At 45.9% G+C, this 23,185-nt stretch overlaps 1 protein-coding gene across 1 annotated transcript in view; it reads right to left on the reverse strand.

Annotated features, from left to right (window-relative positions):
- The window catches only part of CDH2 (cadherin 2), a 189,870-nt gene that overhangs the window by 30,416 nt on the left and 136,269 nt on the right, over positions 1-23,185 (reverse strand). Inside the window, exons 8-13 of the mRNA XM_030552967.1 lie at positions 17,077-17,214; positions 16,123-16,308; positions 14,144-14,400; positions 6,115-6,257; positions 3,882-4,115; positions 3,276-3,509 (exon numbers count right to left, since the gene is read on the reverse strand). Of these exons, the coding sequence (XP_030408827.1) occupies positions 3,276-3,509; positions 3,882-4,115; positions 6,115-6,257; positions 14,144-14,400; positions 16,123-16,308; positions 17,077-17,214 (1,192 nt within the window). The remainder of the gene's footprint in view (positions 1-3,275; positions 3,510-3,881; positions 4,116-6,114; positions 6,258-14,143; positions 14,401-16,122; positions 16,309-17,076; positions 17,215-23,185) is intronic.

Genomic DNA, 23,185 nt, shown 5'->3' on the forward strand with positions numbered 1-23,185 from the left:
AGATTTTTACCCCAGTTCTCTAAATGGCCCTCCTCAAGGATTGAACTCACAACCCTAGGTTTAGCAGGCCAATGCTCAAACCACTGAGCTATTCCCACCCTCATGCTGAACCTCAGTACTTTTGTGTTTTCTGTTTGGTGGGACTCAGTTGTGCCTTAAAGGCACAGCCTTGCATTGGGGGCATTACAGAGTTGCAGCACTCCATGAGCAGTGCTAGGAATTTTGTCTGAATGAGGAAGAATGCCTCCCAGAGCCTGTGTGTGTGCAGCAAATGCAACCACTGCTTGCTAACTGCTGCACATGGTGGAGCTTACTACACTGCCCCCAACTGCATGGCTGTCCAACTCTACTAATATTAGTTGGACTTCACATAATGCTTTTCATCTATAGATCTCAGATAACTATTACAAAGATGGAGAAACTAACAAATAGGTTAAGTGATTTCCCCAAGATCAGAGGGACTGAGACAGTAAGAGAACCTAGGTCGCCTGACTCCCAACCCTGTACCCTAGCCACTAGATCAAGCCGCTTCCCCGTGATTTAGAAATTAATAATTCATTGTTGTACAATCTTTTAAATTTCTTATCATGATACTGCTGTTTCAGTTCAGAAGTATTTAACAGAATGTTAGTTCTAGTTAGGATGATATTCTCTGCAATTGCTGCATTTCTCATCAAAATGAAACAGCTTAAACTCAGAAATACTTAGGCCTAGCTCCAGTTAAGCAATGACTTGAACACCAATCACTTGTTCCAACAATACAGGGTCACAAACCTGTCTCCTAGCCAAGACTGCAAAGTAAGATGCACACTACAGGCAAGAATGATTTAGACTGAGTTTCATAATGAGATGATTCACCAGTGAATCTCTCTCAGAGAGAGACTGAGCTCTGAAGTTGTATATTATTTATTTATACAGTGCCACAACAGTGCATGGCACATCATATGCTCTGAAGAGTTACAGTCTTTGACTTTGATCCAGAAGTCTGAACCATGTGGATGCATGGTACGGGGTCAACCTGAACAGATCAGTTTGCAAGACCTAAGTTTAGACTTGGGTTTGGAGGCAAAAAAAAGAGTGACTAAAAAGGGAAGCTGTGTTTTTTGTTTGAACCTTGACAATTCTCAAACTTCACTTATTTTGTTAGTTTATAAGCTAAAGTTGTTGAAAAAGTAGTATAAAAAGGTAATTCTTGTAGCAGGAGGTGGGTGACTTCATTCCTAGTACAGAATGTACATTTCAAATTAGAACTAAAAAAGCATCCTGGTGGCAAGAAATCTCAATTCATCTGCCATGTAACTGTCTGAAAAACATTTGTAATTGATTTGGTAATTATGATAGCACTTCACTAAATCAATGGCTAACATTTTAAGAATGTCTCAGTAACACAGAAACATGTTTAATGTATCATCTCTGTGCACAGCCTGCTTTTCCTGGACAAACTCTACTATGCAATTCTTTGCCAGGCATGGAAAGTTTACTCTTCTTTATGACTCCACTCCATCATTCTGTATATTCAGGACTGGTGCTGAGTACTCTTAACAGGTGAATCCCTTTCTTGTGTTTCCATTGCAATCAGAGATCAGCTAACCAAATATGTAAGAGAGTTATAGTGTCTAATTTTATTACACTGGACATATAGTCATGGTGTTTGGTCATTTCCCTCATCAAATGCACTAGATACAAAATAGAATAATACCACTTTCAGCTTTATGCAGCACTTAGACCAGGGGCGGGCAAACTTTTTGGCCTGCGGGCCACATGAGGTTTCGTAAATTGTATGGAGGGCGGTTAGGGGAGGGGGTCGTGGCCTGGCCTCCACCTCCTATCTGCCCCCCCCGGCCCCCGGGACTCCTGTTCCATCAACCACCCCTCGGTCCCTGACGGCCCCTCTGGGACCCCTGCCCCATCCACACACCCCTGCTCCCTGTCCCCTGACTGCCCCCAGACTCCTGTTACCCCAACCAACCCTTCTTCTCATTCCTGTTGCCTCCCCCCGGGACCCCTGCCCCATCCAACCACCCCTTCTCTCTGTCCCGACTGCCCCCAGAACCCCTGCCCCTGACTGCCCCTTGCTGTCCCATCCAACCCCCTTCCTTCCTGACTGCCTCTGGGACCCCTGCCCCATTCAACCTCATTTCCTCCGACCACCACCCCCACCCCCGCCCCCGCCCCCTGACCACTACCCCAAACTCCCCTTCCCTCTATCCAATCCCCCTGCTCCCTGTCCCCTTACCGTGCTGGCTGGAGCACCAGTGGCTGCCGCCACCACCACACAGCACAGAGCACCGGGTCAGGCCTGGCTCTGCAGCTGCGCTGCCCCAGGAGCTCACAGCCCCGCTGTCCAGAGCACTGCACCAGCAGCGGAGTGAGTGAGCTGAGGCTGCGGGGGAGGGGGAACAGCGGGAGAGGGGCCAGGGGTGAGCCTCCTGGGCCGGGCAGGACGGTTCTGTGGTCTGGATGTGGCCGATGGGCCGTAGTTTGCCCACCCGTGACTTAGACAAACACATACCTCTGCTCTTGCATGACTAGCTGCTTGTCAGGCCTTGTAGAAAGGACTGTGATGTGCCACCTTCCCAAATCATAAAGTACTTCACTTAATTCCATTGGGTTTGAGATAACAAAGCCAAATTGTGCCTTACAGGCACTGACTCCTGTTGGGGATGGTGTTGAGTCACACCTGCAGCAGCCTGGGGAGAGACTGGGCCTCTGATGGCCATGGCTGTGGCCTCTCCTCTACTCCACCCACATGACGCAATGCGTGTCCCGCAAAGTGCCTGGAGGAAGGAGTCTCTGCATTCCTATTAGCACAGAGTGTGGTAAGCATAAAAAGGTAGCTCCTGAACCCCCAATCTTGAGGTGCTCACACAAAGGCCACTTGCCAGCTGGCTCACATATTCCTAATATTGTATTAGTAATTATCACCAGAAAATCTTAACACTGCATCAAAGCTATAAAGCTGAATATGGGCAATTCTTTAGGAGGCAAGATCCTTGTCTGGTCCTGCTAAGGGCAGAGAGATGTGCTCTAGGAATTACTTTGGGGAAGTTCTATGGCCTGCGTTATATAGGTGGTCAGACCAGATGATCACAATGGTCGTTTCTGGCCTTGGGATCTATGGATCAGCACTTGGATGGCTGAGGGGTAGGTATACTATTACCATACACGTAAAAATCTTTTTGAAAAAAACCTCATGTTCTCTGTTTAGCTTTGCTCTTGTGAAATACTATGAGAAGAGCTTAAAGAACTAAATTTCGAAAGACTCATGTACTTACTGAGCAAGATGATGATACAGAGCAGAATTGCAATGATGGCACCCGTGCCCAGTCCCGCACCAACAATCCGATCTACATCAGTACAGTCTCCATTTATGTCACACTGGCAAACCTTCACCTTTAGAACAGATGTGCTGGACTTGGGAGGATTTCCAGAATCTGTGATTATTATAGGAACATCATAGATACCAGCCTCAAGGAACCTGATCCTTAACGAAAGTTGGGCATGATCACCTATATGAGAAAATATATTAGGTGTAAAAATAAAATTTACTGCTTATGTGGATGTTAAACAATGATGGGAAATTTACAGGTTTCTGAACTTTATATTAACCTTCTGTTACTGGATGTACCAGATGCCATCTAGGGTGCCAGAGACTTCGTATTACTGTGAACATTAGTTTCTAAATCTTACTTTTAAAATATCTTTCTCTCATTCTCAAGGGAGCTCACTTTAATGGCATTTGGTAACATTTCATTCACATTAATCTAAAAAATCCGAGCATCCAGGGAAATAACCATCGCCAGACAAAAAGAAAAGAAACAAAATGCAGGCAGCAGTTCATTTAAAAAGATTAAAGTTTCCATTGTGTAAATTAATTTTACCACTAATACGAATGATGGTCCAATTCCTCTTAATACTAGGAGGAGTTTCTGGCAGTTCAAAGGCAAATGGTCCTGCATTCGGATCAATATCACGGTCTGTTGCTGTGATGTTAGTTGCATTGGGCTGTAGCGTTTCACAGGTTGTAGCCTCTTGAGGATGTACTTGGGGTGCATTATCATTAATGTCAAGCAAATATATCTGAAGAGTGCCAGTTCCACTCATAGGAGGAATTCCTTAAAGAAAAAAAAATTGGTATCTTAATTTTGCTTCCTATTAGAAACCTATTTAAATATTTCACACAAGCATATTTCAGCTACCCATGTACATGTGTTCAGTTACAATGTAAACTGAAATTTGATTTGAAAGGATAATTAAAACACCGACAACAAAACACGCTTCTTCTACCCCTACGTTACTCAAAATATACCAAATTGTTTTATAACGTTTTTCATGTTTGATGTCTCAATGTCACCTATTCATAAACCTTACACATGCTTTTGAAATAACTGTGAACACTTCATGCTAGACTCTGACTGGGCCTGCCCAAGAACTGCTTGAGCCGAGCATTGATAGCAGTATCAGTGTTCCCTGAGGACAAGAGTGGAGCCAACTGAACAGGACTGGAATTGATGTGTACTCTCTGCAGTCTCTGAAAGCACAAAGCAGGGGCTGCTTTGACCTGCCATCAAAGCAAAATACCTCCAGGAGCTCATGCTGGGGCAGTGCACTTCCACATATCTATATTTTAGGGCTCTGGCTTTATAAACAAAATCTAGTGCTTGGCCTCGAGGCTGCAAATCTGCACATGAGTAGTTTCACTGTCTTCATAAGGAATGTTCTTTGAAGGCACAAGTGTCTGCATGATTAGGGCCTTGGCTGGTGAATACAAGAACAAAGGAATTGCCATACTGGACCAGAACAGTAGTTCATCCAGTCCAATAAGCTATCTCCAACAGTGGCCAACACCAGATGCTTCAGAGAAAGAGGGTAACAACCCTGCAGTAGCCAGATCTGAGATAATCCCACCCTCCAGAGACCTTTCCACATAACCTCCAATAATTAGATTGACCTAAACCCCTAAGCATGAGATTTTACATCCCTTCCAAAACTTTTTTTTTAGTATTTACTTTTCTAACTCTGGGTATTCTTATCTGTATAGTATCTAATACTTCTTTAAATCTTGTTAAATTCTGTCTACAATGACAACCCATGGTAACAAGTTCCACAATATAATTACTTGTGTGAAACTTGCCACTTTTCAATTTCATTAAATGCCCCTCTGTGCTTATGTTATGAAATAAGGAAAATATAAGTTTCTGTTCTACCTTCCTTATACCATTTACTATTTTAAATACTTTTATGATATCACCTCAATCATCTCTTCTAAATTTTCTCTTCATATGAGATGTTTTTCCACACTCTGAATATATACCCATAAATCCACAAAATCCTTTTTGGAGATGAGGTAACTAGTAAGTAACACAGTATCCCTGGTGAGGGTATATCACTGATTAATGAAATTGTAATACACCTCTACCCCGATACAACGCTGTCCTCGGGAGCCAAAAAATCTTACTGCGTTATAAGTGAAACTGCGTTATATCGAACTTGATTTGATCCACCGGAGTGCACAGCCCCGCCCATTCGGAGTGCTGCTTTACTGCATTATATCCGAATTCATGTTATATTGGGTCACGTTATATCGGGGTAGAGGTGTATTTCCCATATTAGTTCCCATCCCATTCCTTGTGCATCCTACAATTTTGTTTGCTTCTCTAACTGCAGCTTAACATAGAGGAGAGATCTTCTCTGAGAAATCCACGATGATGGCCTGGTCTTTCCCCCCAGGTGTTGCAGTCAGTTTAGAACTAGAAAGATATAGTGCACTTTTTCATTCCAACATGCATTACTTTGCATTTTAACACTGAATTTCATCTGCTATTACGTTGCCCATTCACCAAGCTTGATTAGAGCCTCCTGCAGCTCCTCACAGCCTTCACTGGACTTCACTGTCCTAAATAATTGTGTGTTATCAGCAAAATTTGCAACCATACGGGTTAACCCGTTTTCCAGATATCTGATCAATATATTAACTCCAATTTTAGTACCTTCTGCCATGGTGAAAATTGACCATTTATTCTTACATTTTTGCTTTCCGTGCTAGTACGATATAATGTTATTCAAATATATAGAATTAAAACTTTCTGAATATATATAAATGTGAATACATACCATTGTCAGATGCAAGGAAAGTCGCATTATACATGTTATTTTCCACATACTGTGACTCTCTGTCCAAAACTGCAATTGTAGTTATCTGTCCACTAACTGGGTCAATTTTTAGCCAGTTTGCAGGATCTGAAAGCTTTGAGTACCTACATATTTGACAATAAGAAATGTTATTTATCCTCCAACAAGGTTTTCAAAAATGAAACAAATATATTTTAACTCATTTTCTGAAAACGCATATATCTGGTACTATAACAATATTTTATGAGTTTCAGTTTATTAGCTTGCATTCTAGAGTTTTTTTGGATACACGCACTGTTTTAATAAAGTTTTTAAAAGCCTTGACATGTAAGTAAGCTGTTACCTAAGTCTATTTTAAATCAGTTATATACAACTGTCTGAAAAGTGAACATACACGTCATAAATTAGTAAAATGCATAATTTTCTTAAGTTGCATACGACTTAATCACTACAAGAATGCAGATTTCACATTCAACCATTATTAAACTATTTTAATAGGAACTCCTACTTCAGTTATAGCATGAGAGCCATTATTGCGGCCTTCTCAATTCTGTTAACCATGTGTGCATACATGTGCAAAGAGAGGGAGGAGATACTACACATATTCTGAGTACACATATTCTGATTTGACAGAAGTGACTCCATTATTTTAAGCTCTTTCAGTTCCAGTTGATGACAATAAATCATTGGTTTTCTATGGATACTTCAGTGTATCCAACTAGTTTTACTGTACTCTCTGATTCTGATTTGAAGGAATAGGGTCATTCAAAACCACCCTTCCTTATAAAAAGTTGTCATTATATCAAGTATTAGTTTAAATAAATTACAAATGATCTTAGCTCATGTGATATTTAAAATAAAAACAACAGTACTAGGCTACAAAGTATAGACCGATATATGACTTTTATGGCCCCAAATGAGCAAATATCAGCAACAATAAAAGACGGTTACTCACCTTTGTAACTGTTGTTCTTCGAGATGTGTTGCTCATATCCATTCCAGTTGGGTGTACGCGCCGCGCGTGCACATTCGTCGGAAAACTTTTACCCTAGCAACTCAGTGGGCCGGCAGGTCGCCCCCTAGAGTGGCGCCACCATGGCGCTCCATATATACTCCTGCCGGCCCACCCGCTCCTCAGTTCCTTCTTGCCGGCTACTCCGACAGTGGGGAAGGAGGGCGGGTGCGGAATGGATATGAGCAACACATCTCGAAGAACAACAGTTACAAAGGTGAGTAACCGTCTTTTCTTCTTCGAGTGATTGCTCATATCCATTCCAGTTAGGTGAATCCCAAGCCTTACAAAGGCGGTGGGGTCGGAGTGAAACGTGGCAGAATAAAACTGCCGAGCCAGAGGCTACAGCCTCTCTTGAACCAGGCATACTGCGAAGCAAAGGTAAGGACCGAGGACCAATGGAGCTTCGCGACAGGTCTCGTGGGTAGAAACACGAGCCAGCAAGGCGGCAGATGAAGCCTGAGCCCTGGTAGAATGCACGGTGATGTGGCTTGGGGAAATATGAGCCAAATCATAACAAGTGGGGATGTCCGCCATCACCCAAGATGAGATCCTCTGAGAGGAAAACAAGCAAGCCCTCCCTTTGGCCCGCTACCGGGGCAGAGCTGGGGCACCTTAGGAAATGATTCTGTCAGCACAACATAATGCGAGCACTCCACAGATGTCCAAGGAGTGCAACGGTTATGCCCATTGCGTTGAGCTGTGGGTAACATGAAAGGCCAAAACACCTTAGGGAGGAAAGCCGGGTGCGGTCATAACTGCACCTTGTCTTTGTGGAACCTTCGTAAGAGCTCTGATCTCAGAGACCCGTCTGGCCAAGACTAGGTTGAGGCCCCAGGGCGGGGCTGGGCGGCGCACCCGAGGGTGCAAGCGCTCCAAGCCCTTGAGGGACCTCGAACCCATAGTGGGACACTGAACGTCCATCTTAGCCTGCTGGAAGGTAGGGATGGCTGCTGAGAGTATCCTCAGCGATGATACCGCCAGATCCTGCCGCTGAAGGCCAGAGGCAGGCCAAATAGAGGGGATCGAGACCTCAGCAGGAGCAAGATCGAGCGTACTGCAGCTGTAAAGGAAACGCTTCCACCTGGCTTGGTACGTTGACCAGGCGGAAGGCTGCCTGTTACCCCGACTCAGGTACGTGAGGCGAAGAGGCTGCAGGTCCAAGTGACGAAGCCTGTCATTGCCCTGAGTGATGAGGTCTGGGCTGACAGGCCGAGCAACGTGGTATGTCAGTGCGTAACGAACCAGTGGGAACAGCGGGAAGGCATAATGCAGTTGGCCGTTCCACGGCATCAGGAATGCGTCCAAGATCGATTCCGAGGAGAGACCTTGGAAGGAGCAGAACACCTGGCATTTCCTGCACTCGCGGTGAGCGAACAGGTCTGTGTGAGGAACCATTTCCACTTCCGGAAAGCGGGACGCCTCACATGGGGCAGAGTGATGACTCGTAAGACAGGAAAGACCTGCTGAGTCAAAGAGATAAGACGTTCCGAACGCCTGGGAGAAAGGACGTCGCCAGCTCCATCGAGTGGGCCATGCAAAAGACCCGGAAATGGATGGCCTCCTGACAAAAAAAGGGGGGAGGACTATGTCCCCCCTGAATGCTTATGAAGCACCTGGCCATTGTGTTGGCTGTAAACACCGAGATACAACGGCCTCGCAGCTGCCGCTGGAACCCCTGGCATGCCAGGCGGACTACTCTCATTTTTGGGGCATTAATGAGGAATGCCAGCTCCCTAGAAGACCGAAGGCCTTAAGCTCGGAGGTGACCATGAGCACTCGAGCAGAGAGATGATGCGTCCGCCGTCAGGGGCAGTGAGGGCTGGGGCGGATGAAACCGCATCCTGTCCACACCAAGGAGGGAGTTAGCCACCACTCTAGGGAGCCTAAGGCGTTCGAGGGAACGGTGACTACCATGACCATTGGCTCCCTGTCCAAGCGGTACGCCGAGGTGGGCCGGACTTGGAGAGGACGGAGGCGGAGCTTGGCGCGTTTGGTTACAAACTTGCGGGCAACCATGGACCCAGGAGACTGAGACAAGAACGAGCTGAGGTCGTTGGGAAAGCCTTCAGACCTCAGATGATTGATGCCATCGCCTAAAACCGCAGTTGCGATAAGCAGGCTCCGGCTAGGTAGGAGACCAAGATAGCCCCTAGGAAGCCCAACCTCTGCGTGGGAACCAGAGCGGATTGCTCTAAAGTAATCATCAGGCCTTGATCTGTGAATAAGACCGTGACGATGCCCACGGGCTGAGTGGTTTGTGTGTCAGAGTCTCCTCGGATAAGCGAATCGTCCCAATACGGAAAAACGCATATCCGACATAGCTACGGTAGGCGGCGACTATGGCCGTAAACCGGGAGTATTCACCGCTGGCTATAAAGCGGAGGCATCTCCCATGCGGAGGGAAGATGGCATTGCGAAAGTACGCGTCCTTCCTATCCAGGGCGGCATAGTAGCCCCCCGGAGGCAAGGATGGAATAATGGTTCCCAGGGATACCATGCAGAACTTCAACCTTATCCCAAACCGGTTGAGTCCATGCAGGACCAGGGAGGTCTGAGACCTGTGGTCGAGTGGGGGACTAGGGCATAACGGGAGTAAAACCCCTAGCCCCTTTCGTCCGCTGAAGGGGGACAGGGCTGGAGCAATTTAAAGGTGGTACCTATGCTCCATCGTGCGCAGGACCCAGCGATCTAAAAGTAACTGGGGCCATGCCAGGAGAAAGCGGGATCAGGATCCCGTCCTGCGACTGGTACACCGCCCTCCGGCGAACCTTGGAAGGTCCGTCTTTGGTCCCAGTGGTAATTGCGAGGGACCTTGACTTTGGCTTTTTAGGGGGCCTGACGTTTGTCTGCGACCACCTTGGCCTTGCCGTTTTCCAGAGTTCTGCCTCTGGCTAGGCACAGAGTATGGCGGCTGGGGCCATAAAGGCCTGCGTTTGGTCGCAGGCGTATACATGCTGAGACGCATTAGGACCCTATTGTCCAGCAGGCTTCGCAGTCTGGGGCTGTCTCTGCCGCGAAGATGCCTTTACCAACAAAGGGTAAATTCTTTCCCCCGTCCTCCAAGACGGCAGCGAACTCTAGGTGGGAGGTTCGAGGGAGAAACTCCTCCACCCAGGTGCTATAATTATCGCAGCTAAGCAAGGCTTGTTGCTTTGCTACCCAGAGGTGCAGGGCCCCTGCAGAGTACACCTTGCATTCGCCAAGGCTCTTTCTGCTTCGGGGCTGGCGCCCGCTGGCCATGATATCAGGATCGTGGTCCTGAGCATAAAATCCGCGCATATGGGGTGACACGGATGCGTGTCCGGACGGCCATGGAGGTACTAAAAGAGGGCACGGGCCGAGTCTCTGACTCACTCGGACCTTGCCCAACTCGGCACCGGGGACCGGCATCGGGAGGCGTATCGGTACCTGGAACGAGATCCAGACCCGCAACCAGAACGGTGTCGGGAGGTCGACCGAGATCTCGAGGCTCGGAGAAGAGCTACAGGAGTCAAGGTACCTGCCCCGGTGCCAGATGTCGGAACGGTGCCGATAGCGGGTCGGCAAACGGGATACCGACCGGTGCAGTGAGTGTGACCAGTACCGAGGAAAACAGTACCGGAACTGCCAGTGGTGTCCGGCGTGCCGACAGGACTTGGAGCGTCTGCGGGACCGTGATCATGGACGGTGCCGCTCTGCTGTACTGACAGGGGACAGTCCCTTGAAGAGACTGTATTACCCGTACCGGCGGTGCCCGGGTCAGGCAGCACTGACTCCGTCATGGCACTGAGAGCCCTCGCCGTTGGTAACATCTCCGGCGCGCAGGGAACAGCAGGCTCAACCACAGTGCGTACTGGGGAGCTGTCAGGCACCGGATTCGACGGCCCTCGTGGGGCCGGGATCCATGGTACCGAGGTCATCAGAGCTTCGGTAGGTGCCGGTGCCGGGAGAACCGAGTTAGATAAGCCGTCTGGCTGGGGTGCCGTCAGCACTGAAGCAGCGGGAGTAATACGCTCAACCACGGCGCGTGCCGGGGAGCCGTCGGGCACCGGATTCGATAGCCCTTGTGGGACTGGAATCGACGGTGCCGATGGAAGCAGCCGGAACAGGAGCTCAACCACGGCGCGTGCCTGGGAGCCGTCAGGCACCGGATTCTACGGCCCTTGCGGGACCGGGATCGACGGTGCCGACGTCATCGGTGCCGCAGCAGGTGTCGGTGCCGGGCGATCCGACTTAGACTAGCCCTCTGGCCGCGGTGCCGTTGGCACGGAAGCAGCCGGAGAATTAGCTCGACCACGGCGCGTGCCGGGGAGCCGTCAGGCACCGGATACTACGGCCCTTGCGGGACCGGGATCGACGGTGCCGACGTCATCGGTGCCGCAGCAGGTGTCGGTGCCGGGCGATCCGACGTAGACGAGCTCTCTGGCTGCGGTGCCGTTGGCACGGAAGCAGCCGGAGCAATACGCTCAACCACGGCGCGTGCCGGGGAGCCGTCAGGCACCGGATTCTACGGCCTGTGTGGGACCGGGATCGACGGTGCCGACGCCATCGGTGCCGCAGCAGGTGTCGGTGCCGGGCGATCCGACGTAGACGAGCCCTCTGGCTGCGGTGCCGTTGGCACGGAAGCAGCCGGAGCAATACGCTCAACCACGGCGCGTGCCGGGGAGCCGTCAGGCACCGGATTCTACGGCCCGTGTGGGACCGGGATCGACGGTGCCGACGCCATCGGTGCCGCAGCAGGTGTCGGTGCCGGGCGATCCGACGTAGACGAGCCCTCTGGCTGCGGTGCCGCTGGCACGGAAGCAGCAGGAGCAATACGCTCAACCACGGCGCGTGCCGGGGAGCCGTCAGGCACCGGATTCCACGGCCCTTGTGGGACCGGGATCGACGGTGACGACGTCATCGGTGCCGTAGCAGGCGTCAGCGCCGGGCGATCCGACTAGACGAGCTCTCTGGCTGCGGTGCCGCTGGCACGGAAGCAGCAGGAGCAATACGCTCAACCACGGCGTGTGCCGGGGAGCCGTCAGGCACCGGATTCTACGGCCCTTATGGGACCGGGATCGACGGTGACGACGTCATCGGTGCCGTAGTAGGTGTCAGCGCCGGGCGATCCGACTAGACGAGCTCTCTGGCTGCGGTGCCGCTGGCACGGAAGCAGCAGGAGCAATACGCTCAACCACGGCGCGTGCCGGGGAGCCGTCAGGCACCGGATTCTACGGCCCTCGTGGGACCGGGATCGACGGTGCCGACGTCGTCGGTGCCGGGCGAGCCATCTTAGACGAGCTGTCTAGCTGTGGTGCAGCTGGCACAGAAGCAGCAGGAGCAGTAAGCTCTACCACGGCGCGAGCCGGGGAGCTGCCAGGCACCGGATTCCCTGGTCCTGGGGGACTGGAATCGACGGAGCTGAAGTCATCGGTGCCTCTGCAGGCCGGATAACGCAACTGAGGCGAGCTCTCTGGCTGCGATGCAGGTGGCACGGAAGTAGCGGGAGCAGGGGGCTCAACCACGGCGCGTGCCGGGGAGCCGCCAGGCACCAGCAGGAATCGTAGACTCTCTCGACCTCGGAAGAAGGGAACGGTGCCGAGTCGACATCGGTGCCGGCGACGGTCGGTGCCGAAAGGCCTTGGTGGTACCGGCGGGGTCCGGTGCCGAGGAGGCGCTTCTGCCCGCCGCTTGAACATCGCTCCGCGCCCAAGGTGGAGGGGCAAGTGAAAGTCCCGCACCTTTTTGTTCTCGGCTTAAAAGCCTTGCAAATGGGGCACTTATCTGTCAAGTGTGATTCCCTGAGGCACTTCAAACAGGAGTCATTTAGGTCTCTCTTCGGCCGCGGCTTCTGGCAAGCCGGGCCCCTTTTGAAAACCCGGTGAGCCATTCATGGCTCCGGCACTGGGCTCATGGAAGGGGCTACTTCCTGAACCCCGCTAACTAAACTAACCATGTTAGCAAAGGAACACGTATAACCATACAAATATATATATAAAAGTGTTATAACTGCATAATTATATACGAGAAAACGAGTAGCTAGGGAAGTGGAGGTCAGCTAAGCCGCGCTCCACTGTTCCAACGACCGACACGGGCGGTAAGAAGGAACTGAGGAGCGGGTGGGCCGGCAGGAGTATATATGGAGCGCCATGGTGGCGCCACTCTAGGGGGCGACCTGCCGGCCCACTGAGTTGCTAGGGTAAAAGTTTTCCGACGAATGTGCACGCGCGGCGCGTACACCCAACTGGAATGGATATGAGCAATCACTCGAAGAAGAACTAATTAACTAAGGCTAAAACGCAACAGTGGCATAGCTGCTTATTTCTCCCGTCATTCTAGTAAATCCACCTCCCTAAGAGGCAATAGTTAGCTGATGGAAGAATTATTGTGTTGACCTAGCTCTGTCTACAGGGAACTCAGGTCATCTTAACTACATCGCTTAGAGGTGTGGATTTTTCACACTTCGAACAACATAGTTGGATTGATATAATTTTCTAGACCAGCCCTAAATAATATAGAAACAGTAAAATTATATGAAGTCTCATTTTAAAAGGAAAGCACAAATGAAAGATTTTTTTGCCTGCATGAATTGGGGATGGGATAATGAATCCTGATCTGATGCAGGGCAGCCATAAAGTTGAGCCACAGCAATCACAGCCTACGACTCTGATCAGCAAGATATGTCAGCATGAGCATAAACTAAAGCCTGACTCAATTCACTGGGATAGCCCATATGCTTAAAGTTCTGTATGTGTTTAGGTACCTTGATGAATTTGAGCCCTATGAGCAGAAGATGTCATAGTTTGCTCCAGATGCAGATTTATTTGCAGTCCACCCATAATTCCCTCTCTGGGGTGCTGCAGTAAACAGAGAAATCATACATGGGCTCTTCACTTCATGGCCAACCCCAAAGAGAAATACAGCATTCTGTATTCTGTTTCAAGCCTTCGGAATCTGCGCAGAGGGCTAGGGAATTAGGCCCAATTTTGAGATTAACAGCATGGGATAAGACGGGAATTATGCTTTACATCATACCTTAGAGCAGTTTGCTGCATGTAACGATCTGGGTCCTGAGCGGTGAAAGTAGTTAACATGTTACCAGCAAGAAGCCCTTCCTCCTGCCTGATAAGCTTAGGATTTGGGACAAAATATGGACTCTCATTCACATCAATGACGGTAATGGATACAGTTGCTGTTGACTGAGGAGGATGCTGAATTCCCTTGGCCAAAGGCACTTGATTTTCCGCAGCTACAGTAAGTACAAACATCCTGTTGGTCTCAAAGTCTATTGGCTGGCAAAAACAAAAGGGGCAAAATATTAGCAGTTGTTCATAATAGTGACTGGCATGCAAACAAAAAAGTATTTTAAAAGTTCTTCTGTTTTATAATGCTTATATTGAGCTAGATGAACACAGAGCCTAAACAAAAGAGAACCACTGCAAAACTAGTACATATAAAGTTTCTATATGTTTTTCTGGACTACGGAATTCTGCAGCACTTTAGGACAATTTCTGCAGCAGCTCTTCTAGTGCCAAGGGCAGCCAGGAACATCCATGGGCAAAGGGATTCAAGGGGCAATGATAGCTTATCTGACCCCTGCTTAGTGGGTTCAGCCACTCCTTGTCCCTCAGGGAGCACGTTCCTTTTTCACTGTGGCTGGTGAAGAATCTCCTGCCAAATTCTGCCCCCTCAAAAGTCCTTAAGCCAAATTAGTCCAAATTGGTACTTACAACTTTTCGGGGGGGTTTCCCCAGAATGTCATTTATTTACCTAGATTTACTTTTTTGCCTCTCTACTGTCAGTTTAAAAAAATAATTTAATTTTAAGTATTTCAAGCATATTATGCCCTTGGAAATTTTATTTGATTCTCTATACTGGTTTGATTTGAGTATTATTTTGTTTGCTCTTTCAGAGGCTTCAAGTTTCTAACTGTCAATAGATCTGAAACGGATTAATACGTTCCTAAATACAAGGAACACAGGCAGTCAAGTGTGTCTTGTCAGCAGAATCAAACACAACTGGTATCTCTCAAGAAATGACAATTATACAGCATAGGGACTTGTGGAAAAAAAAAACAAGCATGCAATGTAGCCTAGATTGCTGTATAAATCCGTAGATTCCCCCTGCTCCCCCCCCCAAAAAAGTACTGAAGGATAAATAAATAAATAAATAAATAAATAATGCCACCATATCCCAGACTGGAACACAGGCATTTCAAGCCCGAGTGCTGGATTTCATATCCTGTCACCCACTTGAGTGGATGTATCCAAAAATGAACCAGACAAACTAAGAGTCAGGACCCTTATCAGACAGATGAGAGGAAAGGGGACTACTTCTTGACAGATTCAAATTGTAGTACTGCCTTTTTATCATAACTTAAAAATACAAGTCATTCCTTCAGTCCATGACTTTTTTGGCTGGTGAATGAAGATGAAGAACCTGCTCCATACAAGGCTTTTGAATGAGGTCTTAAAAATAGCATCATCCTTTAGAAGCCTGTTGAAAAGTAGCTTCCTGCCATTACTAACACCACTCTCCTTCCCCTCTGATATCATCCTGATTGGCTATTTTGAGTCAGCTGCCTAATAGGAACAAACTGGCATCTTATTTGTGGGGAAAGGCATCCCTAGGCCTGGAAGATCAATGCTGAACAAAAGATAGAGAGCAGTTTGTTTATTATTCCAACAGATAGCCGTTAATGCTAGTTCTGATGCCACCGCTAGGCGCATGGCTTTTTCATAGGCTAATTTTTATTTGTGGCAAATAAAGATTTTCTAATCTGCCATTTAAACCTGATTTTCAGAATTGGTATTTTAGATTGTCCATGGTAATGTAAGTAGGAGGACCATTCAAAAGGTGAACAAAAGTTACTTTCAGAACAAGCATGGTGCACATTAATTTTAATTTCATATTTCACACTGGACTCAGGATTAAACAGCAGGGAGATACTTATTCTCAGTGCTCTCCTACTTCTCTGTCTCTGCTTAATTCAATGAGTTGTGGATATCACTTACCTTCACAACAGTTACCAACCCATCATTACTATTTGGATCAGTTAGAATAGTAAATCGGCCTGTAGGATCTCCACCAGTTACTCGATACATTGCGTTCCAGGCAGGAGTGTGTGGCTGATCCTTATCAGTTACAGTTAGATTAGCTACTATGATGTCCACTCTATTTTCAGGTACCTCGCCATAGAACTACAACAAAAACACATACATTTTTACATATTTTACATTCTGTTTGACAGAAGCTGGCAATGGGCAACAGTGGATGGATCACTTGGTGATTACCTGTTCTGTTCATTCCCCTCTGGGGCACCTGGCATTGGCCACTGCTGGACGACAGGATACTGGGCTAGATGGGCCTTTGGTCTGACACAGTATGGCGGTTCTTATGTTCATATTATATATATATCAGTGTATAATAGCACCATGAAATACTCATCAGGGCACAGAAAATGGTATTCATCTTAGTTCAATTGTACACTAAGAGGCAGAGCCTCAGCTGGTTTAAATTGTCTTCAATGGAGCTATGACAATTTATATCACCTGAGGATTGAAAACCTGTGAGGATTCCTGATGTCTTGCTTTAGTCGATTTAATCAAAATTCTCTGTGATCCATTTATTTGGAAAAAAAAATCTGACAAATACTTTAATAAAGGAGACCACCAACTGCAGTCTACCATTATCAAACAGGAAAGTGAGCTAGCAAACTAAAACCTATCTGAAACCACCTAGAAAACGAGGGGGTTGATTCCTTAGCTAAATATTGTATTTTGAATTAAGTATGGTATGTCCTAAGGGACAGGTTCTCCTCTTGGTTAAATCCCTGCAACACAGCAGGTTATTAGATAAGTAACAAATATTTTCAATTCATATTTTATATATATATATATAATGTGAAAAATTCCTTAATAACAGCCATAAACATTCATACCCTTCATTTACTTCTATCTTGTACTTACAGTCATAGCAGTGAACTCTGGAGGATTGTCATTGACATCTGTCACTGTGATGACAGCAGTTGCTGTGTTTGAAAGACCATATGTTGGGTTTCCTTCCATGTCCGTAGCTTGAATTATTAATGTATACTGCTGTACTTTCTAAAACACAAAATGACACCAACATAAGTTATAGACAAAAACAACATTCCAGTAGGACAGCAGGTGTTCCATAAATTGTGCTTTATTACGCAAAGAGCCTATCATACTGTTTATTCCAATTAACATCAGTTGAAATGACTGAAGCAAAGTTTATATCACCAGAAGTACAGCAGTGGTTTGCATCTAAATATATTAAATTGCCTGCATTTTTCATAGATCACTTGTGATTGGGGAGGCTTGCATGATATGCTCTTACTATGAATAATGAAAGAACTTTATACAAGTTACTGTTATTACCACAGAGGTAGATTTTTGACTAAACTTTTTTTTTGTTTTGTTTTAAATGGAAAAAAAATATAGTAGTTCAGCCTAAATACGTAGTAAATCCTAAAGGGTTTTATGAGATCTGAGCCAAAGAATATCTTTGTCCAAAGGACTACAACTGCCAAGGCTTTATTGTAGCAAAGCCTAAGTATTAGAATGTAGCTGCAACTTCTTGATATCACTATGGAAACTGCAGCTGTCAAGGCTAACAGAAACTAGTAAAGTGACTGGAACACCCCCTTCCCTCCGTTCCTGATTATTTCTATAAATGTTAAACATTCCAAACAAGCTATTCCCTGCCTTCTCCCAATTTGCCAGTGCCAGTTGCTTTATGTGTTGTTAAAAACAGCACACAGTAAAGAGAATTTGTATTCTTAAATCATTGCTGGAAGTATGCCAGATCTTTCCGAGGCTCAGTGTTAGTTCTATGAAAAAGAATTGCCTGACAGATTAGATCTCAAAACCAGCTAGACCTTACTACTGAATGTATAAGATTTTTTAAAAACAAATTACGAAGATTTTCTGTATATTTCTATTGCAAAATGTAAATAAAGTTTTTTTTAACACTTAATTTACCAATTCAACTTCAGCTTTAGCACTCCCTAGCTTGGTGGGATGATACTATGGCATGAAATTCAATTCTTCCTCCAGCAGAAAACTGGCAATGACATCAGCATTTGTTATTACTCTGAAATATTACTTTCATGAATGGTTTATGGAGACAGCTAAAGAATTTTTTTCTGTTAAAATAAGGATACTTAAAGAAAAGCAGTTTTTTTTTTATTTCCTACAAAAACATCATCTCCCCCACACATTCTGGTAGCTTTTAAACTGGAGGTATACAACTGATTATTTCACAACATAAGTTATAAGACAGCAATCTTTGATTTAACCCTTCTCCCACAAGATAATTACTTTTAAGAAAACTACCAAGGGTCCATTCAATTAAAATTTCTCATTTGCTTTCAAATCTTGGATTTATATTATCATATACATAGTGGCCTAAGTTTTTAAAAGAATGTACACTTGTAAGAGTATGCACACTTGCACCTGACTTTCACACGCAAAAGATCCAGGGTCCAATTCACGAAACCATCCCTATTTAGGGAAGCACTTAAGTGCATGTTTAAGTCCCTTAAGCATGTACTTCCATCCTTTTCTATACAGGACCCTGGACAGTGAGAGCAAATAATTCTTTATAAAACAATATTGTTTATACATAAAACTGATTCTGCTTCTTCAAGAAAATACAGGTGCAAAAATCCTCTTAAGGGTTTGTTCATGACACATAAACAAAACATGTAGTGATGAAAGAATCAAAGGAATACATTTGTTACATTTATGCTATGGAACAACTGTGCATTGCTTATTGCAAAACAATAAACATAACACAAAAATATCAGGCCAAATCCTGGGCCCAGATTCTTCTGTGGCAGAAAGACTGCAGGAGCTCTATGACTCGTTTTGGCTCTGATGTCACAAGTCCTGAAGCGCTGGAGAATTGTGTTAGGATTATATGGCTACCCAAGTCCTCCTCTTTTCCAGAATCATCATCTTATTTATTTTTGATGTGCACGCTACATATCGAGCAAACATAGGGTCCCACCCCAATGACCGTGCAATCTAAATATTCTTCTTAGTCTGACCTTCATGTATGAAAGATGAACTACTCGGGATGAGATTGTTGGGAGGCACTGGGCATGCACAAGAAAGGAACAAGCCCAGCATGCTTCAGCCTCTGTAGGAACTTCACAGCAACACCCCTGAAAAAGAACTGTCAGATAGGGAGAGAAGACAGTCCCACTGGGTGAAATCTTTCCACTCCCACCCCAGCCAGGCAGGAAGAGAAAAGAGCACTCCACCTAGCTAACCTCAGGGTATGTCCAGACTACCCGCCATATCGGCGGGTTAAAATCGATTGCTCGGGGATCGATATATTGCGTCTAATCTAGACGCAATATATCGATCCCCGAGCGCGCTTATATCGATTCCGGAACTCCATCAACCCCAATGACGTTCCGGAATCGACACGGAGAGCCGCGGACATCGATCCCGCGCCGTCTGGACGGGTGAGTAATCCGATCTTAGATATTCGACTTCAGCTACATTATTCACGTAGCTGAAGTTGCGTATCTAAGATCGATTTCCCCCCCCTAGTGTGGACGAGCCCTCAGACACAAGGTAAGAATAATTGGTTATTGTCTACCCTACAGTGACTACAGTGGCACAGCTCCGATGTGGCGGCAGTGCTGCAGTAGTGCAAACAGTTCCTACACTGGGGTTTTTCCAATAATGTAGGTAACCCACCTCATAGTTAACTTTCACCTGGGAAGTGAGTGTGGGTTCTCTCATTTCCCCTTTTACACATCAGGTCCAACACTCCATACCATGGGTCAGCTTGATATTCAGTTGGTTCATCAAGCTACCTAAAGCTAACATGCCCCTTACTACTCTGTAAACAGGCCTAAAGGATCTGGCCCACATAGTTTAAACTTTTGCAAAGAACAGGTATATGTCCAATGTTCTACAGGCCAAATTAAAGCTCTTACAAGGGGAACAAGATGTTGTACCCAAGCCGGGGTAGACATGAAATGATAAAACAGTAGTCAGGTGCAGCCCAGCACCTTCAGGATGCTCACTGGCAGCTCCTGTAACACTGCAGTATGCACTTCCCCACTCTGGGTTAGAGCATCTGGCTAGTGAACGAGTACACATCCCTCTACTAGCACTATTAGAACTGCAAAGTATCTGGCTTCTTCAACATGATCTCCTTTATTGAAGCAACCAACCGATGGCTGCCTCTGCCTGGGAGGAACACTCAATATCCTCTCCACTCCAGGGCAGTTGTTTTAGAGCAGCCATAATTTGCTCCTAAATTTCCAAATGTGCATACCATTGGCTCCCATCATCTGGAAATATACTAATGTTGTTTTAGTCTATTATGGATTAAAATGCCTTTATCTTATTTTTGTCTAGTTCAGTATTTTAAATGAATATTTCTCAGGCACTTTAATGCAACAATATTCAACAAAGATGTCAAAAGCACTTATTTTTTCCAAACAATTATTCATTTGGACATCAGTAAAGCAATCAGTGAGTAGAATTAATGGCAAACTACTGTGGTGGAAGGCTTCTTTTATTGTTAGTTTGAGGGTCTACTGGGAAGTCCTGATGTGGCAGCTGATTTCTCCTATGGTAAATCAGGTACTGCTAATTGCTATGTAGTAGAAGACAGAGATAGCATTTATACAGACTGTAAGCCCTTCTGAAAGTACACATGTCAAAGAAGATCCCAGGGTTCCAAAACCAGAGGTAGATGAAAACCCAAACCTTTCTTTTAGTTTAAAGGGGCAACATCAAGTGAATCTAAGTGACTTTTCCAGCACCACATGGAGGAATTATTCTTAGAGCCATAGAAGAATTCAGAAGTTCTTAGATACTAGTCCTGGGTTCAGAACAACTGACTAAGACAACTATGACATTATTGGCATTACTGAAACTTGGTGGGATAATACACACGACTGGAATGTTGGTGTGGACGGGTATAGTTTGCTCAGGAAGGATAGACAGGGGAAAAAGGGAGGAGGTGTTGCCTTATATATTAAAAATGTACACACTTGGACTGAGGTGGAGATGGACATAGGAGACGGAAGGGTGGAGAGTCTCTGGGTTAGGCTAAAAGGGGTAAAAAACACAGGTGATGTCGTGCTGGGAGTCTACTACAGGCCACCTAATCAGGCGGAAGAGGTGGATGAGGCTTTTTTCAAACAACTAACAAAATCATCCAAAGCCCAAGATTTGGTGGTGATGGGGGACTTCAACTATCCAGATATATGTTGGGAAAATAACACCGCGGGGCACAGACTATCCAATAAGTTCCTGGACTGCATTGCAGACAACTTTTTATTTCAGAAAATTGAAAAAGCTACTAGGGGGGAAGCTGTTCTAGACTTGATTTTAACCAACAGGGAGGAACTTGTTGAGAATTTAAAAGTAGAAGGAAGCTTGGGTGAAAGTGATCATGAAATCATAGAATTTGCAATTCTAAGGAAGGGTAGAAAGGAGTACAGCAGAATAGAGACAATGGATTTCAGGAAAGCGGATTTTGGTAAGCTCAGAGAGCTGATAGGCAAGGTCCCATGGGAATTAAGACTGAGGGGAAAAACAACTGAGGAAAGTTGGCAGTTTTTCAAAGGGACGCTATTAAGGGCCCAGAAGCAAGTTATTCCGATGGTTAGGAAAGATAGAAAATGTGGCAAAAGACCACCTTGGCTTACCCTTGAGATCTTGCGTGACCTACAAAATAAAAAGGCGGCATATAAAAAATGGAAACTAGGTCAGATCACGAAGGATGAATATAGGCAAATAACACAGGAATGCAGAGGCAAGATTAGAAAAGCAAAGGCACAAAATGAACTCAAACTAGCTATGGGAATAAAGGGAAACAAGAAGACTTTTTATCACTACATTAGAAGCAAGAGGAAGACTAAGGACAGGGTAGGCCCACTGCTCAATGAGGAGGGGGTAACAGTAACGGGAGACTTGGAAATGGCAGAGATGCTTAATGACTTCTTTGTTTCGGTCTTCACTGAGAAGTCTGAAGGAATGTCTAGTATAGTGAATGCTTACGGGAAGAGGGTAGGTTTAGAAGAGAAAATAAGGAAAGAGCAAGTAAAAAAGCACTTAGAAAAGTTAGTTGCCTGCAAGTCACCAGGGCCTGATGAAATGCATCCTAGAATACTCAAGGAGTTAATAGAGGAGGTATCTGAGCCTCTAGCTATTATCTTTGGGAAATCATGGGAGACGGGGGAGATTCCAGAAGACTGGAAGGGGGCAAATATAGTGCCCATCTATAAAAAGGGAAATAAAAACAACCCAGGAAACTACAGACCAGTTAGTTTAACTTCTGTGCCAGGGAAGATAATGGAGCAGGTAATCAAAGAAATCATCTGCAAACACTTGGAAGGTGGTAAGGTGATAGGGAATAGCCAGCATGGATTTGTAAAGAACAAATCATGTCAAACTAATCTGATAACGTTCTTTGATAGGATAACGAGCCTTGTGGATAAGGGAGAAGCGGTGGATGTGATATACCTAGACTTTAGTAAGGCATTTGATACAGTTTCGCATGATATTCTTATAGATAAGCTAGGAAAGTACAATTTAGATGGGGCTACTATAAGGTGGGTGCATAACTGGCTGGATAACCGTACTCAGAGAGTAGTTGTTAATGGCTCCCAATCCTGCTGGAAAGGTATAACAAGTGGGGTTCCGCAGGGGTCTGTTTTGGGACCGGTTCTGTTCAATATCTTCATCAACGATTTAGATGTTGGCATAGAAAGTACGCTTATTAAGTTTGGGGATGATACCAAACTGGGAGGGATTGCAACTGCTCTGGAGGACAGGGTCAAAATTCAAAATGATCTGGACAAATTGGAGAAATGGTCTGAGGTAAACAGGATGAAGTTCAATAAAGATAAATGCAAAGTGCTCCACTTAGGAAGGAACAATCAGTTTCACACATACAGAATGGGAAGAGACTGTCTAGGAAGGAGTATGGCAGAAAGAGATCTAGGGGTCATAGTGGACCACAAGCTTAATATGAGTGAACAGCGTGATACTGTTGCAAAAAAAGCAAACGTGATTC

Source organism: Gopherus evgoodei, chromosome 2 (assembly GCF_007399415.2).
Source record: "Gopherus evgoodei ecotype Sinaloan lineage chromosome 2, rGopEvg1_v1.p, whole genome shotgun sequence".
Classification (NCBI taxonomy): domain Eukaryota; kingdom Metazoa; phylum Chordata; order Testudines; family Testudinidae; genus Gopherus; species Gopherus evgoodei.